The following is a 17,629-nucleotide window of genomic DNA, read 5'->3' as shown; positions in this document are numbered from 1 at the left end:
AATTCACCTGAAGATGTACTCTTAACTGCCATTCCCAAGAGACAGTTTATTTCCCCCAACACAATTTGCCCAAAGTTTGGATAATATACTCTGCAACTGTTAGGCAGGTATTCTGGACCTTGGTCTCGACGATTCTAAAGAGTCTCCATTGTGTATATGTACCACAGCTTTCTTACCCATTCATCTGCTGATGGACATCTAGGTTGCTTCCATGTCCTGGCTATTATAAACAGTGATGCGATGAACATTGGGGTGCATGTGTCTCTTTCAATTCTGGTTTCCTCAGTGTGTTTGCCCAGCAGTGGGATTGCTGGGTCATAAGGCAGTTCTATTTCCAGTTTTTCAAGGAATCGCCACACTGTTCTCCATAGTGGGTATGGGGAGGGAGGAGGGAAGAGGGCTCAGGATGGAGAACATGTGTATACCTGTGGTGGATTCATGTTGATATATGGCAAAACCAATACAATATTGTAAATTTAAAAAATAAAATTAAATTAAAAAAAAAATAAAGAGTCTCTAAAATCTTTCCCCTCCCACAATTTAGCTAGAGAACTTTTGTTTGAATTTAAACTTGACCGGCTGTGGGTACCTGGAGCCATTAGAGGGCTCCAGATGCACAGGAATAGCTTGGAACTGGCCTCTCTGGAGTAGTGATTAGCAGCCCAAAATGATGTATTCCCTTCTATACGAATTCAAAAAGCTGCCCTAATTCCTGTTAGGTTAGGTTCGTCAATTTAATGAATTCCTATCCTAGAGGAAAGGGTTTTATGGGTTTATTTTAGACCACTGAAAGCCAGAGAGATTAAGAGAAAAATTGCTGCCCTTGAATTTGGACCTTGAAACAAGCACTCTACACTTTGTAACTCAAAGTGTTCCAAGGACCAGCTACAGAGTCGCTTGGGAATTAGTTAGAAATGCAGAAGATCAGGCCCCACACTAGGGTTTCTGAATAAAAATCTGCATTTTAACAAGATCCCCAGGTGATTCGACTACATTTTACAATTTGAGAAGCACCGTCATAAATTACCAAGAGCCGACCCAAAGCTTTTATCTCAAAACGTTTATGCCTTCTTTCTCCCTCCTCTGTATCACCCCCACCCGCCAGAAAAACATAATATTGATCTTAAGTTTCCACTTCTCTTGATCTGTTAGGGATACATGTTAAGAATTTTTAAAACAATTTTTTTTCCTGAGGCTACTTTCTGGGGGTCATTAAAAATGCAATGGAAATGTACTACTTAGTGGCAGGTGGCAAATCATCCCACGATTAAGAAATTTTTCTGACAGTCATGGACTGGGGCTAAATGGTATCCAAGTGGCTTGTGTGTTCAGTCAGTTCAGGCAGAAAAAATCCATAAATTCAGTCAGAAGTGTCAGTCTGGTAGCTCTGAGAAATATAGTCCTTAACCTTCTCTTGTCTTGGTCAGAACAGCTTTTTATACCGGTGACCCATTCTCTGTTCTCTCAAGCCTGCTTTCCTGGGAAACTCAAGCTGCAGAATATAAAAGACAGGCTTAAATTTATCTTCTCTTTCTTTATACTTGTCCATAACACAACACACACACATTCTTCTTTCCTCTTGCGCTAAACGTAACTTCAGCACTTCTCTTCCCTTAATGTTTTCCTAATTAGCTTTAACATTAAAACCAGCTGCTACTGCAGTGTTTTTTACTTTTATAAAGCATTAGAAGATTAATTGACTCATTATGTGGAAACAGGAGGATATAAATTTAAGGGAGCCTTTTGTTTAACTTGGGTTATAAATTGCAGCTCATTTTCTTTATTTATGCTTTCCCTACCCTTTACGTCTCCCATAACTAAGGGCTTTTTTTGTTTTAGTTGTATAGATGATGATTTCTTTGTTTCTTTAAAGTGAAATCAATTCAGCATCTAGATACTGGCTGCTGAGTTAAAACAAAAGCTGAAGTTGTAAAAGCCACTTGTGTAGGCTTTGCTTGTCAAACAGGAGGACCAGATCGGGAGCTATGGGGAACTGGCTGTATTCCTGCATTAACCAGCTCTAGCTTTCAGGCAAGGTCTTCAACCTTACTGAGCATGAGTTCCCTCATATGTCAAATGGAGCTAAATTGGTTCTACCTAGCTAACTAACAAAGTGGCTGTAATGATAACATGATATAATATATCACGTATTTTAAATGTACTCCACAAATAAGATGCATAACTTTTATTTAGATCCCCTTATTCCAGCATGCATAAAGTAAGATTGATGATTTTTATATGTATAATATAATATAGTATAATATACATGGCAGTATAAATGTCTGTGCTACCACCTAGTTAGTGATCCTGGGAAATGAACACCTAATTGTAATACCTAATAGTTGTTTAATTTTTACTATATTCCAAATGCTTTACATGAGAATTAATAAGAGCATTTATGAAACTGGTATTATTCATGTTCTGTGTATCACACATTACTATATACTGAATAAGTTGGTTAACACATTTAATGTTAGGTTAGGCTAAGGACTTGATATGCATTTTTTATTTAGTTTCACAGCAACCCCATTAGGCACAGACCATGTATGTTGTATGTATCTCCCCTATTTTACAGATGAGCAAAAACTGAGGCTCAGAGGAGTTAAGGATTACAGAAGGTTAAACTCAGGTTTATATGGTTACAAATTTCATAGTTTTCAATCTTTTTGCTTTATTACCACCTTCTCTCTGAGACTCAGCTCCTATTTTGCAAAAAAGAGTGATCTTTGGAGCTTTTAAGAAGCTCCCAAATTCTATGATTTTGCATCTTGCTTTTACTCACCCTCACCCTCCACTCTGTCCTCAGAATGTCAGAGCAGAGTTTACAGTCCTGGGCCCAGGAGAAGATGCACTTGGGCATCAAATGCAAAGGAGACAAAAATGAGGTCAGACAGCATCTGAGGACAAACACTTTCCTTTGAGATGAAAGAGCTTATCCTGACAAAAATAGAAGAAATGGGAGAGAGGAAAGAAGAAATCTAAGACGTATTTAGGAACCCATTCCTAATGGATAAGCCATGTTATTACCCGCCTGTCAGTCCAGCCTTCAGACAACCCTGAGGGCCCAGTGCTTGTCCAGTGGTGACACGAATGTCCTTGTATGGTGGTGTTAGAAGACTGCCCTGGCTTGCAGAGATACTCATCAGTAACTGGGTCCTACTCAGAAGTCATAAACATCCTGAATCCAAGTTGTGCTCACACTTTGTCATAAAATAAACACTGTATGAGAAGCACTAGATCATTCTTTAGTGAAGAATGGACTGATTGTTTCAATGTTTGAATGTAAGACTGGGAATTGTGGTCTGTAGTCTGAGGAATAGATTCACATTTTTGCTGAATTCAGTTCAGTTCAGTTGCTCAGTCGTGTCCGACTCTTTACAACCCCATGGACTGCAGCACACCAGGCTTCCCTGTCCATCACCAACTCCCAGAGCTTGCTCAAACTCATGTCCATCAAGTAGGTGATACCATCCAACTATGTCATCCTCTGTAAATCTGCTGAATTACAGTAACAATAACATATATTCTATGCTATTTATTGAGTATCCACTAAGTTTACCAACTGTATTATTTCTAGTCTTTACATAAGTCTCCTTGGTGAGACTACTAATGGATCTGATAGTTGAGGACCCTAAGCTTAGAGATTTTACTGACCTTGTTCTCATGTGAGTCATGGAGCTGGATTCCAGCTCTGGTTGGGACTCTAATGCCAAAATTTTCTCCAGGATGTTCTGTTCCCTCTCCAAGGCCTCTCCCATCTCTTCAGTCCTTTGGAGTATTGGAGTTAGTAGGGGGAATTACTCATCCTGAAAGGCCAGACAGGGCCAGGGATGAGATCTTTGCATGAAGTGTATATTTTGATAGCTCTACCTGTTAAAGAGGGCTTCCCCAGTGACTCAGTGGTAAGGAATTCATCTGCAATGCAGGAGATGTGGGTTCGCTCCCTGGGTTGGGAAGATCCCCTGAAGGAAGACATGGCAACCCACTCCAGTATTCTTGCCTGGAGAATTCCATGGACAGACGAGCCTGGAGGGCTGCAGTCCACAAGGATGCAAAGAGTTGGACATGACTGAAGTGACTACTCACAGACATGTCAATTAAAGAAAAAAGGCAAAACAAAATAAAAGCATCAGAGCTAAACCTGATAAAGGAATAATACTGAGCTGTTCCCAAGTTAATGCTTAATCATAATTATCACTAAACAATATTTTAATAGAATTGTCATTATTAACACTATTGGAAGTGATTGGTCCAGTATGGCAGGAAGTAGTTAGCGGTTCAGATGCAAGTAAGGTATTCCTACAGCCTGAAGCAGAAATATATTCTAGTGACAGGCCCAGTGCCTGGATAGTTGAAATCCTTGTAAGTTAGGAATGATATCGAGGGTTTAGATTCATAAAAGAGGGAATCAGTGTAGATAAAGTGAAGGTAATGTCAGCCATGAAGAAGAACTAAAGAGCCTCTTGATGAAAGTGAAAGAGGAGAGTGAAAAAGTTGGCTTCAAGATCAACATTCAGAAAACTAAAATCATGGCATCCAGTCTCATCACTTCATGGTTAATAGATGGGGAAACAGTGGAAACAGTGGCTGACTTTATTTTTCTAGGCTCCAAAATCACTGCAGATGGTGATTGCAGCCATGAAATTAAAAGATGCTTACTCCTTGGAAGGAAAGTTATGACCAACCTAAACAGCATATTAAAAAGCAAAGACATTACTTTGCCAACCATCTAGTCAAGGCTATGGTTTTTCCAGCGGTCATGTATGGATGTGAGAGTTGGACTATAAAGAAAGCTGAGTGCTGAAGAATTGATGCTTTTGAACTATGGTGTTGGAGAAGACTCTTTAGAGTCCCGTGGACAGCAAGGAGATCCAACCAGTCCATCCTAAAGGAGATCAGTCCTGGGTGTTCATTGGAAGGACTGATGTTGAAGCTGAAACTCCAATACTTTGGCCACTTGATGAGAAGAGCTAACTCATCTGAAAAGACTCTGATGCTGGGAGAGATTGAGGGCAGGAGGAGAAGGGGACAACAAAGGATGAGATGGTTGGATGGCATCACTGACTCAATGGACATGGGTTTGAGTAGACTCTGGAATTGGTGATGGACAGGGAAGGCTGGTGTGCTGCGGTTCATTTGGTTGCAGAGTCGGACATGACTGAGCGACTGAACTGAACTGAACTGAACGTCAGCCAATTAATGGGGGGGAATAGGCATAGATGGTGCACAGGGACTGGTGAGGCATGTCTTGTTTTATAATGTATTATATTGGGGTTTCCCTAGTGGCTCAGATGGTAAGAGAATCCATCTGCAGTGCAGGAGACCCCAGTTCAATCCCTCGGTTGGGAAGATCCCCTGGAGAAGGGAATGACTACCCACTCCAGTATCCTTGTCTGGATAATCCCATGGACAGAGGAGCCTGGCAGGCTACAGTCCCATGGGTTCCCAAAGAGTCAGACATGACTGAGTGACTAAGCATACACACACACACAGTACATTTAAAATACAATAATTAGGTGCTTTATTAAATTATATGTCACATGTAGCATATCCAGACAATAAGGAATGAAGTCTTTCTGGCCTGTCCCTTCTAAATACCAGAATCTTGTCTGAAATAACCACTTAGGATCCATCTAGGCAAGATTTATTTTTCCCCAACAATAGTTGAAAGCATTTTTTAATTAAGGGCTATAAAGTTTGAGAATTGGTCACCATGGAAAGGAAACATATGAAGAGTCTATATATAAATATACAAATTATTTGAACATATATATATATACATCAGGGCTTTCCAGGTTGTGCTAGTGGTAAAGAACCCACTGCCAGTGCAGGAGACACAGGAGACATGGGTTTGATCCCTTGGTCAGGAAGATCTGCTGGAGGAGGAAATGGCAATCCACTCCAGTATTCTTGCCTGGAAAATCCTATGGACAGAGGAGCCTGGCAGGCTACAGTCCATGGGGTGGAAAAGAGTAAGACACGACTGAGCACACATGCATATGTGCATCACATTTCATACACAGCACTAAATAATGAAGTTAGTAGCATCAGCATCCCCTCACACAGGAACAGATGAAACCCTCTGTAGAGTGTAACAAGGGATTGTCTTGGTCTCGGTTTGTTCTCTGGGCACATGAGCCTGATTCTGTGAGACCCAACTGCACACAAATCTAGAACTTGCCTGTCTGGAGTTGCTCCCATTCTGATTTTCAGAATACTCTCAGCATTCACATTTCTAAGGATGTCTGCTTCACCCCAAATGCAAGCTGTGGTTTCTGTTTATCTGGGAAGGGGCATTTCTGAATGCGCAGCATCCTGGGGAGCACCATTGTCAGTGTGTCCCTCTAGCCTCCCCACGTGAAAGAGACTGATTTTTAGGCAAGAGAGGAAAGGCTCCCACATTTGCCAAAATCATGAACTTCATGCTAGTCTGCTCCCTGAATATGTAATACTATATCAATAGATAAGTGAGAAATTTATCATCAAAACTTGAAAAGTAATTCATTTGCAGCATTGATCTCTCTCCACTTTAAATGTTTTCAAAAATAATCCTGATTCCTCATTATATTCTCATTCTTCTTTCTGAAGGATCTCCAGTGCCAGTGGGTATAGATGTCCAGGTTGAAAGTATTGACAGCATTTCAGAGGTTGACATGGTAAGTTTCTCCATGAGATGCTTTTTTCTGAATGGATAGATTCTCAGTAGTGTCAAAATCACTGACGTTTTAATAAATCATCTTAATTATGCATGTTATTCCTGCTTTGCTTAATAAAGTTGAAGTTGCTTTATTCTTTTCTAAGTATTATCTCTGCCCCGGATTATAATTCTCATTCCTTTCTTTCTCGTCTCCTTTTCTTCTATTGGCTTTACAGTGTCCCGAAGGACAGGATATACTTAGCTATGTGACTTGAACCTTGGTACTCAGTATCAGCAAAAAACTGGTCTGCATTCTCCATGCCCAATTTGAAAAAATGATCAAGTGATCCCCAGTGTTGGCTTCTTTTGCTTCTCATTTATCATTTTCCAACCCTCCCTTATTTCACCCTGAAATCACTTTCAGTCTCTTTAGTTTTGTCCTGCTCTCCTCCCTGCTTCCCATGAGACTGCCAAGTAGTGGTGATGCTGATGTATCGCTGACACGTGCCAGTGTCTGCCATTTGACTTCACAGGCTCAGTGTTTGCCTGGTGCCCTTCAGATCAGACTGAGCATCTAAACACAAATATATGCTTATTAAAGCAATCCATGCAGTAACCCACAGGATTCCCTGTGGGGTGGTGTTATGGTAATGAATGAACCATTGTATTTATTCACTCTTACCCTAATTCCAAATTACACGTGGCTGGTGCTCCTAGATTAACCCAGAGCAATAATACAATGTACCTCTATTCTGATCCTAAGAAAAACAAATGAGCTCATCGTTACTTGATGACTTGTTTGTGGTTTGCTGAGATTTGTCCTTTGCTTGTGTAGTAAATGTTGAAGTTCTATTATATGTGTTATTTCAAGAAGAATTTGAGTGTTGTTGACAAATAAATGAGAATAAGAAGTAAGCAATTGGGAAATGTGAAACACATTGTCATTGCCTACATCCTATAACTTAGGTGAAGATAGGAGAATTTCTATTCAAACAAACAAAATACTCGTACCTGAGAGCCAAACAAAACTCAAATAATTGATTAAGCAAAGTTTTTTCTGCTAAAATAATGTTAATCTAGCTTTTTCCCCTCATCCTTGCCTCCTTACAACTGGAATGCATATAAACAAATTAAAATCCTGAGTCATACTGGATCAGAATCTCTGAGAACTAGCTTCTGGGGGATGTGCCGTATTAACAAATGCACAAGTGATTTTTGGCACACTACAATTCCAGCACCACCATTTCCTGGTATTTGTTCTGTGTCTCAAGCTGAAGATCACCATCTCTTTCTCAGGACCTCTGTCAACATTGCTGTTGTTTAGTGGCTCAGTTGTGTCTGACTCTTTTGCAACCCTAGTGTCTGTAACCCACCAGGCTCCTCTGTCCATGGGATTCTCCAGGCATGAATACTGGAATGGGGTACCATTCCCTTCTCCAGGGTATCTTATCGATCCAGGGATTGACCCACATCTTCTGCACTACAGGAGGATTCTTTACCACTGAGCCACCAGGGAAGCCCCTCTGACAACATGCTTTCCATTAAAATGCTTAAAAACTCCTATAAATGTTGTGTTCAGGTTCTTATAAGACTGTAGTTTATTCAACTTGGGGAGGACCGCTTTACAAAAACAATAGAAATATATGGGTATAAAATCAATCATAAAAGTTAATATTTATTTACAGTGAGAGAAAAAGCAAACTAAACTACCAGAAAAATCAAAATAAAATACCAGACCATGAAGTTTTAGGTCCCTGTCTTCTGAGATCATCTTAGGTGATTTACCAGAGTGCTCAGGTAGAAATGCATCCCACTTATAACCTGTTTCCCCTCAGCAACTTGAATACTTGATGGTTTTCAGAAACTGTGAGCATTCACCAGAGTCCAGATGAGGAGAGGCTCTGTGACAGAAGCTCAGTAGCCTCATTCTGAATCTACCTGAAGATATAAGCCATTCAGGCACAGGTCGTTAACACCTACGGAAACCAGTGGAGACTGATAGTACTGACTAGTCATCCTGAATCATATTTCTGCTGGCCTTGACTTGTCTCTTTTTCTCCCTGCCTAGGACTTTACAATGACTTTTTATCTCAGGCATTACTGGAAAGATGAAAGGCTCGCCTTTCCCAGCAAGACCAACAAAAGTATGACTTTTGATCATAGATTAATCAAAAAGATTTGGGTGCCTGATATCTTCTTTGTCCATTCTAAGAAATCCTTCATCCACGACACAACTGTGGAGAACATCATGCTGCGCGTCCACCCCGATGGAAGCGTCCTCTTCAGTGTCAGGTGAGGAGGGCTGTCTCCTGCCTTGGGCTCCCTGGCACCGCACCATCTGCACCAGTACTAGGCGGGCTCCCTGCAGGCTGAACTCCCAATATTGCTGTGTTTGGTAATGCTGGAGCTTCAGACAAGCAGAAGATGTGACTTTTTTCCTGATTCTAACTCCCAAGGTTTTGTTTCTTTAATGACTTTTAATAATTAGCATTTTGTTTATTCTTTTAAAGATTTATTTCTTTATTTACTGGCTGTGGTGGGTCTTTGTTAACGCATGTGGGCTTTCTCTAGTTGTGGAGAGCAGGACTACTTTTCACCATGGTAGGCAAGCTTCTCATTGCGGCAGCTTCTCTTGTTCCAGAGCGCAGGCTCTAGGCATGTGGGCTTCAGAAGCTGCAGCGCTTGGGCTCAATAGTTGTGGCACACAGGCTTAGTTGCTCCAAGACATGTGGACACTTCCTGCACCAGGGATCAAGCTAGTATCCCTTGCATTGCAAGGTGGATCCTTTTTTTTTTTTTTTCCAAGGTGGATTCTTAACCGCTGGACCACCAGGGAAGCCCCTAACTTCTGGGTTTTAAAGAATGATTTCCTAATCTAACTGTACCCACTCTGGGCATATTATTGGAGAATGATAGGAAATAAGGCTGGACAAAATGGAGCTAAGACCAATGCCACCCCACCCTGCATCCCACCAAGCAGTCTTGGAATCTTGGATTAACTAAATAATTTTGTTAAGTATGTCCTTCACTCTTCACATGAAGATGTAGTCATCATGCATGTTACCCCTGATTTCTTCATTTAAAAATTGTTGAAAAACAAAATTTTAATTTAAAATATTTGATCTGTGCTAATGGACCTATCCAAATGGTAAATAGGAGTTCTGAATTCTGTTGGATATCAAAAAATTTAATAAAATATTTGTTCAGACACTATGCTATCATATCCCTCCATCTTTACTATAACATTTTTTTTTTTTTTAGCCTAATTAGTCCAGTGCTTACTGACTGACCTACCATAGAATCTTAAAAATGTTTGGTAAATCCAAGAAATTCATGTTTGCAAATGTCTTAGAAATCCCAGAAAGATTCAATAGTAAACTGAAAAAGAAGTTAGCTCTCCAGAGGATATCCATGTCCTAATCTCTGGAACCTAGGAAGGTTACTTTACTGGGGGTGGGGGGAAACTATGCAGACATGATTAAATAAAGGGTCTTGAGACAAGGAAATTATTCTGGGTTATCTGGGTTGGACTAAATGCAATCATCAGTGTCCTTGTAAGAGAAAGGCAGAGGGAGGATTTGACACACGTGGTAGAGTAGGAAGTAGTGTGATGGTGAAATCAGAGACTGGAGTGACGCAACCACCAGCCCAGGAATGCTGGCGACTTCCGGGAGCTGTAAAAAGCAAAAGATGAATCTCACCCTAGAGCTTTGGGAGGAGGCAGGGTCTTTCTGACATCTTGGTTTCAGTCCAGTGATATTCATTTCAAACTTCAGGCCTCCAGAACTGTGAGAGAATACATTTCTGTTGTTTTAAACTGCCAAGTTTATGGTAATTGTTTACAATGAAAATATGTTCTTTTTATTCATTAAAAACACCTTGCTCGCTCTAGTACAGAGATTCTGTTACTGGACATTTTATAAAAAGCTATCAGTGTTTTTTAAAAAATGAAATGAGAGGAAAGTACCACTTTCCATAAGAACTTTTACATCAGAAGTAACCTAGGACTCTAACAAGTACTGGAATCAAGACTTAGTAGGGATCAGCAGCTGAACAGCAGCATCTGGCCAAGAAATCATCTGTTTTAAATTAATTTTTTTGATGAGGGGATATCCACTGGAGAAGTAGCTCAGTGAATTGTCCTTACCCTGCACATTCCAAAGAAAGATTTGGCTCTTGCCTGGCTCCTGGGAAATAACCTACAAGCCCTTGGAATATCCTGCCTGATAAGTGTGTCTTTGTTTACCCAAAGACCCTGAGCCACATGGTATCAACTTGACCTCTGGAGAGGCTAAAGACCAAGATCAGCCATGGCTGACCAACCCTCAATTAATGCTTTGAACCCCTAGGCTCACGTAGTTCCCTGGTTGACAATACTCCATGCATGTGGTCATATGTCACTGCTAGGAGAAGTAAGCTCTGTCCATATAGCCCTGTCCAGGACAACTGGAAACTTGCTCCTGGTTTTTCCTGGAACCTGCCCTGTGCATATTAATTTCATTGTTGATTTTAACTGGTATCCTTTCATTGCAATAAATGATTAGCTGTTAGTATAACAGTTTTGATGAGTTCTATAAGTCCTTCTAATGAAACATTGACGCTGAGGTTGGTCTGGAGATCTCTGAACACAGGAGGACTCAGAATTGTTGTCTGCACAGCTGTTTCAGCTGACAGCAGAGCCAGTCCAAGCCCAGAGCCAGGTCATCTGGTTTCAGGCTTGGTTCTGACACCATCTACTGACAAAGAGTCTCTCCTTGATGAAATTCTACTCAGTGTCCTCTGAACTGTCTTCTCACATTGGCCCTGATTTTGAGCTTCTGTTTCTGTCTCTGCATAGTCAGTTTAGCCAGAGTCCCCTGTCCTCAATATCTGATCACCCTCCATATATGATAAGGTTCCTCATCCACCTCTCCAGCCCCCAGCTGACATCTGACCACCTGGCCCTCCTTCAGCAAGAATTCTGTTAGGTCCATTTAGCCAGGTTCCCCCGACCCCTTATGTTTCCTCTTAGTAATTTTCCATCCACTGACTTGCACACCCCCCATCCTGGCCTCCTTGTTCCTTTGCTATAAATTCCCAGTTGTTATGTTTGGAGTTGATCCCAATCTCTCTTCCCAATTACAAAAAAAAAAAAAATTATAGTAGCTGTCCTAAATAGAGTCTACCTTACCATTTTTTAAACAAGTGTCATGAATAATTTTTTCCTTAACACTGTCTACCTAATCTCCTTGGCTGTTAATTTATTTATGTGTACTCTGAAGGAAGGAGACTGAAAGACTTCATAAGTCCTTTTTTAAAGTACCAGGAAGATGCCAAAATGAGTATGTTTTGTGTCGCAAGGTTATCCAGACCCCTCCCTGGTTTGGCATTTTCCTGCATGACTATTGACAGTAGAATTCAAAGCACAGCAGATAAAATGGTTTTCCCCCTCTGATTAACTGAGGGGTGCCATGGGTAGGAGCAGCTGTTGCTTTTGTTTTTTGCAGACCTGCTCAGGGGTCCTTTATGAACCTCTGATCTGCTTTTGTGGGTACCACAGTTCAGCAGCCTCTGCCTGAAGCCAGGAAAAGCTGCTGCTGCTGTTAAGTCACTTTAGTCGTGTCCGACTCTGTGCGATCCCATAGACGGCAGCCCACCAGGCTCCCCCGTCCCTGGGATTCTCCAGGCAAGAACACTGGAGTGGGTTGCCATTTCCTTCTCCAATGCATGAAAATGAAAAGTGAAAGTGAAGTCCTTCAGTCATGTCCGACTCTTAGCGACCCCATGGACTGCAGCCTATCAGGCTCCTCCATCCGTGGGATTTTCCAGGCAAGAGTACTGGAGTGGGGTGCCATTGCCTTCTCCGCAGGAAAAGCTAGGAGAACATAAAATGTGAAGAACAGCCCTCATCAGTATGTAAGCCCTTTGACTTAATAGCACCTGAATTATGCATTGTGCACATAGATCTCTAACTGAAAATGCTGCCGGCTTTCCACTCACTCCTGCAAAGATAATTTCCTCAGGTAAACTTGCTTTGTGAAGGAAACCTTTACTCATAGGTTTTTATTACCACCATTCCAGCTCTTTATTACTGGAAACTATTTAAGTTTGAATCTTCCAAAAAGCAGAAAATATTTAAGTCTATTTAAAGTCTTCTCACTTTGAAGTGTGTTTTTCTGAAGACAGCCGAGCCAGAAAGTATAGAGGAAGCTGACCAGGAAATGGTGAGATCAGAAGCAATTCTTACAGCAGGAATTCACTCATTAACTCTGGGTCTTAAGCAATCACCTACCTTCCTGGGTTTGCTTCCTTATGGGTTACTTGGATAGAAGATGATGACACCTGTTTGGCATTATTCTTGAAAGGTGCACGAAACAGGCAGAGTGTCAGATAGCTTTAAGCTACATTACTTATTTGACCGTGTGGTGAAATGACCTGCAGTTTTCTTTTTCTTATTCTTCCTATAGGATAACTGTTTCAGCAATGTGCTTTATGGATTTCAGCAGGTTTCCTCTTGACACTCAAAACTGTTCCCTTGAACTGGAAAGCTGTAAGTGTAACCTCCCGATGGAGTGAGTACCTGTAGTCTGAACACACCATCACATACTTGCAGTAAATATCTTAACAAGCATGTGAACATTTTGATATAAGTTAAATATGTTTATCCAAAAAAGCTTATCGGTTGGTTGGTTGCTTGGTCTTTTGGGTAAGAATGATGATGGCAAATTGTCTTGCAGATGAGAAGATAAAAGAGTCAAGAAAAAAATGCTTTGGTAACTACATATTCTGCAGTTTTCACAATGATTTTAAAGGAATAGCTCCTTAAAAACATGTATTCTTGCTAATGTTATTAACATAGAATGGCAAATTTAGAAAACTCTGCCATTTATGTTCTTATATGAATCCCAACCTTCCATTAGGTGTATCTTGTTTCCCCAGAAAAACCCAGCTCTAGATTTAGATCACCCAGTCAAAGCCCTGTCAAAGGACATCTGAGCCAGAGCCCTGTCAATTACTTAGATCCACACCCCCTCCCCAGCTATTTTTGACATGACTTATTAAACGCTGACTGCAATTTTTCATGATGCAGGTAAAGTGCTGGGAATCTCAACGGATGTCTCCTACAGAGACAATTCTCCTCAAACCCATTGGAAACTCTCTGTCACACTATTTGATCTTACAAGAGAATTTTCTACAAGCCCAGCTCACTTTGCAATTTCATCCAAGACAGTCACAAAACCAGTTTGAGGCCTAAAGCCTTGGCATCAGGCCTGTGAGTGAGAGGTGGTGCTGTGACATCACAGTGCACACAGACAGGGGAACAGCTGTTTGGAGAGTTTTTAAAGCATCATGTGGGCATGAGAAAACCCAACCACACTCTGTCAGTAATCAGGGTCTAATTTGGGGAGGGTTTTTTTTTTTGTTTTTGTTTTTGTTTTATGATATGGGTATTATCAGTCTTTTGGCAAACATATATTTCAGAACCATGACATTGGACCAGACCCTGGGGATACAGAACTTTATAAAGCACCATCATGAACCTCATGGAACTTACAGGAGCTCAGTCTAACTGCAGGGATGTTATTTTCTTGTCTTAGATGCCTACAATGAGGAGGATCTAATGCTCTACTGGAAACATGGAAACAAGTCCCTAAACACTGATGAGCACATTTCCCTGTCTCAGTTTTTCATTGAGGAGTTCAGTGCATCCAGTGGATTTGCTTTCTATAGCAGCACAGGTGCAGTATTTTGTGTGGACAAGTCATGAGCGTTTATTAAGCATCTGCTGTCTGCAAAGCACATGTGGCTAGTCCTGAGTCCAAACAAGCCTCCCATTTGACCAATAATATATCCTTCTTTTCCCAGCAGCCGTCTCTATCTTTGCAATACAGGTCTTCTTCAGCTGACGATGGGGTACCTTCCAGTAAACCCATCATGAGCTGAAGTACGTTTAATACGCCTAACCTCTTGAACATTATAAAGTAGCGTAGCCAAACTTAAACAGGCTCAGAACACTTAGATTAGTCTATGGTTGGCAAATCATCTAATGCAAATCCTATTTTAAAGTAAAGTGTTGACTATCTCCTGTAATGCAATTGAACACTGTACTGAAACTGAAAAAACAGAAAGGTTGTCTGGGTACAGAATGATTTTAAGTATATCGGTTCTTTGCCCTCAAGATCATGGGGCTGACCAAAAGCTGGCTTGCTGCCACTGCCCAGCATCATGCAAGAACATATGGCTAGCATGGGAAAAGATCAGAATTCAAAACTGGAAGTACAGTTTCTACTGAATATTCATCACTTTTGTACCATCAGAAAGTCAAAATAAGTCAAAGCATCCTAGGTCAGAGACCATGTGTACACATTTCTGTCTTTATCATGTAAACACCTTTAACTGATGTCTAGCTTCCCCTAGGCCCCTGCAGTCTACTCTTCATACAGCAGACAGAGTGTTCTTTTGAAAACATGAAGAACACAATTCTTTCCTGTTAAAACCCTGCGGTGCTTTTCCACCAAACTTACAGCAGAACTTAAGCTTCTCATCATGGCCCACAGGCCCTACATGATCACTCTCTGCCTAAGGCTCTGACCTCACCAATCACCGCTCGCTGCCCGGCCTCCCCACTTCTTGCTTGTCTTCAAACACACCCACCTCATTCCACCTGCAGGAGTTCTGCTTTCACCTTTCTTTGCCTGGTGTGTTTTCCCTGATTTTTTCATGACCAGCTTCCCCGTTTTGCTCAGAACTTTATTCAAATATCATCTCCTCAAAGAGTGCTTTCCTAGCCATCCTATGTACAATAAACCTCCCTCCTCGCCATTCCCCATGCGTATTTGTCTTCACAGCACTAACCACTTCCTGAAATACATCTCTGTTTGACTGCTTTCTTATCTGAGTGCCTGGCTAGAAAGAGTGTAGGGATCTATCTGTCTGCCTTGTTCGCTGTCTCTCACCCAGCACCTCAAACATGCCTGGGGCATGATAGATGCTCAATAAATAGCAACCGAATGACTTGATCAGTAAAGTGATTCTTGCACTTTATATGCCTATGAGAAGTAAGTACAGATATTGGGGAAATTTTAAATTTTATTTCAATACTTCTTTATTTTTTTGTTGTTACACAGACATACTTTATAATGAGAAAGATTAAAATGGGCTCCTGTATGTGTGTGTGCTCAGTCACTAAGTCATATGCGACTCTTTTGTGACCCCATGGACTGTAGCCTGCCAGGCTCCTGTGTCCATAGGACTTTTCAGGCAAAATACTGGAGAGGGTTACCATTTTCTTCTCCAGGGGATCTTTCCAACTCAGGATCGAACCCAAGTCTCCTGTATCTCCTGCACTGTAGGCAGATTCTTTACCACCAGCAACACCTGGGAGCCCAAAATGGTCCCCTAATATTACTTTTTTTAAAAAGAGAAGAATAAAGCATTTTGAAAGTTGTATTCAAATATCAAGTTATTAATATCTGAGTTCATTCAAGCATTTCTTAGGTTTCGAAAAGATCAGCATTTAGAATTTATTTTAGTTCACAAGTAGGTAATAGTTCTTCCTCACATTATCCATGAATTACCAAACAAGGTCACCTGAGAGCCAAATTCAAGTGTTTTTCTCAAATTAAACATATTAGTTTCATAAAAATATTTTATATTTTGTCTTCATGCCTATCACTAAAACAACCACCATAACCGCCACTCCTAAATCAGCTATACAGAAAAAAAATTACAATTCTGGCTCAGTTACAAGAGTCAGAAGTATAGTTACAATAATGAAACTTGGCAACCCACTCCAGTGTTCTTGGAGAATCCCAGGGACAGAGGAGCCTGATGGGCTGCCGTCTATGGGGTCGCATAGAGTTGGACACAACTGAAGTGACTTAGCAGCAGCAGCAGCAGCATCTTTAGCCTTTCAACACAGAATGAAGCCTTAGCATCAACAGACCATTGAAGGTGACAGTCTTTGGATATAAAAATCTTCTTGGACATTGTCTTGGACTAAGTGCCCAGTCACTGCCCACCTCTTCCATTTCCCTGCTGCCAGTTCTCCAGCCCTTCTCTCTCTTTCATAAACTTCCTTTCTTTCTACCATGTGGCAACCAGATGCAGGTGGGTGGACACTTCCACCCAAAATTTAGTTCAGATGTCAAAACTGGTGATGGCACACAGATGCTGAAAGGGTATACAGAGATTTATTACTTACATAATGAGGTTTTCTAGAGAGAGCAGGGCAGGCTTCAAAGCATATCTGAAAATGTCTTGAGAGAACAGGAAGGGGCCTCTGACTTGGGGTTCTGTGGTGCTTAGAAAGTGGGACTCAAGTGAGGGCTCCTTGCATGGGGCCATGTTTTCATGGTTTGATCTTTCCATCAGTAAAGAGAGAACATCTGGCTTTCTTCCTAGCTTGCCCAGGTGTGGAGCAGAAGGAGAAGTGGAGCTAGAGAGCTATCAGTAGTCAAATATCAAAAATAGAGTCCTACTCTTTTGCACTCCCGGAATGAGAGCTCCACTCCTTTCCAGAGCAGCCCTATCTTTCCTGGTGGGTAAAGGGAGCTCTTCCCAGCTACAACTTCAACAACAGAACTATCCCTCGTCTCCCCTTCCCAGAAAAACTTCAAGACAGAGCAACATGTCTCCTGCTTGGTTGCCAAAAAAAAAAAAAAAATTATTCAGAAAATTATGAGTTAAAAAAAGACCTCGGTGCCCAAATACATTTCAGAACTTAAAAGCATATGCGTAAGTGTGTCTTTATGAAGTACTTTCCAGCTTTTCCTTATCCCTTATAATTTCACAATAATTATATGAAGCTATAACATCAGAGATGCTATTATTCCACTCTAGCCATAATCAAAACTCTCAACTGCGGACTATAATAAAGTGGGATGTAACATGGGTAATACAAGACAATGAGTAGCTTAAAAAAAGGCATATTTTGACTTTAGAGTATAATACATCATGTATCTTTTATTACTCTTGGTAATGAAATTGTTTAGTGTTCCTGATGCATATCAA

General features: G+C 41.0%; 1 protein-coding gene across 1 annotated transcript in view; it reads left to right on the top strand.

The window, feature by feature from the left end:
• GABRR3 (gamma-aminobutyric acid type A receptor rho3 subunit) overlaps positions 1–17,629 on the top strand; it is a 45,592-nt gene that overhangs the window by 10,876 nt on the left and 17,087 nt on the right. The window contains exons 3-6 of the mRNA NM_001192519.2: positions 6,589–6,656; positions 8,706–8,929; positions 13,084–13,166; positions 14,215–14,355. Coding sequence (NP_001179448.2) covers positions 6,589–6,656; positions 8,706–8,929; positions 13,084–13,166; positions 14,215–14,355 — 516 coding nt within the window. The remainder of the gene's footprint in view (positions 1–6,588; positions 6,657–8,705; positions 8,930–13,083; positions 13,167–14,214; positions 14,356–17,629) is intronic.

The sequence above is a fragment of the Bos taurus genome, chromosome 1 (assembly GCF_002263795.3).
Source record: "Bos taurus isolate L1 Dominette 01449 registration number 42190680 breed Hereford chromosome 1, ARS-UCD2.0, whole genome shotgun sequence".
In the NCBI taxonomy this organism is placed as follows: domain Eukaryota; kingdom Metazoa; phylum Chordata; class Mammalia; order Artiodactyla; family Bovidae; genus Bos; species Bos taurus.
This window is presented reverse-complemented; position numbering and strand designations above follow the sequence as displayed.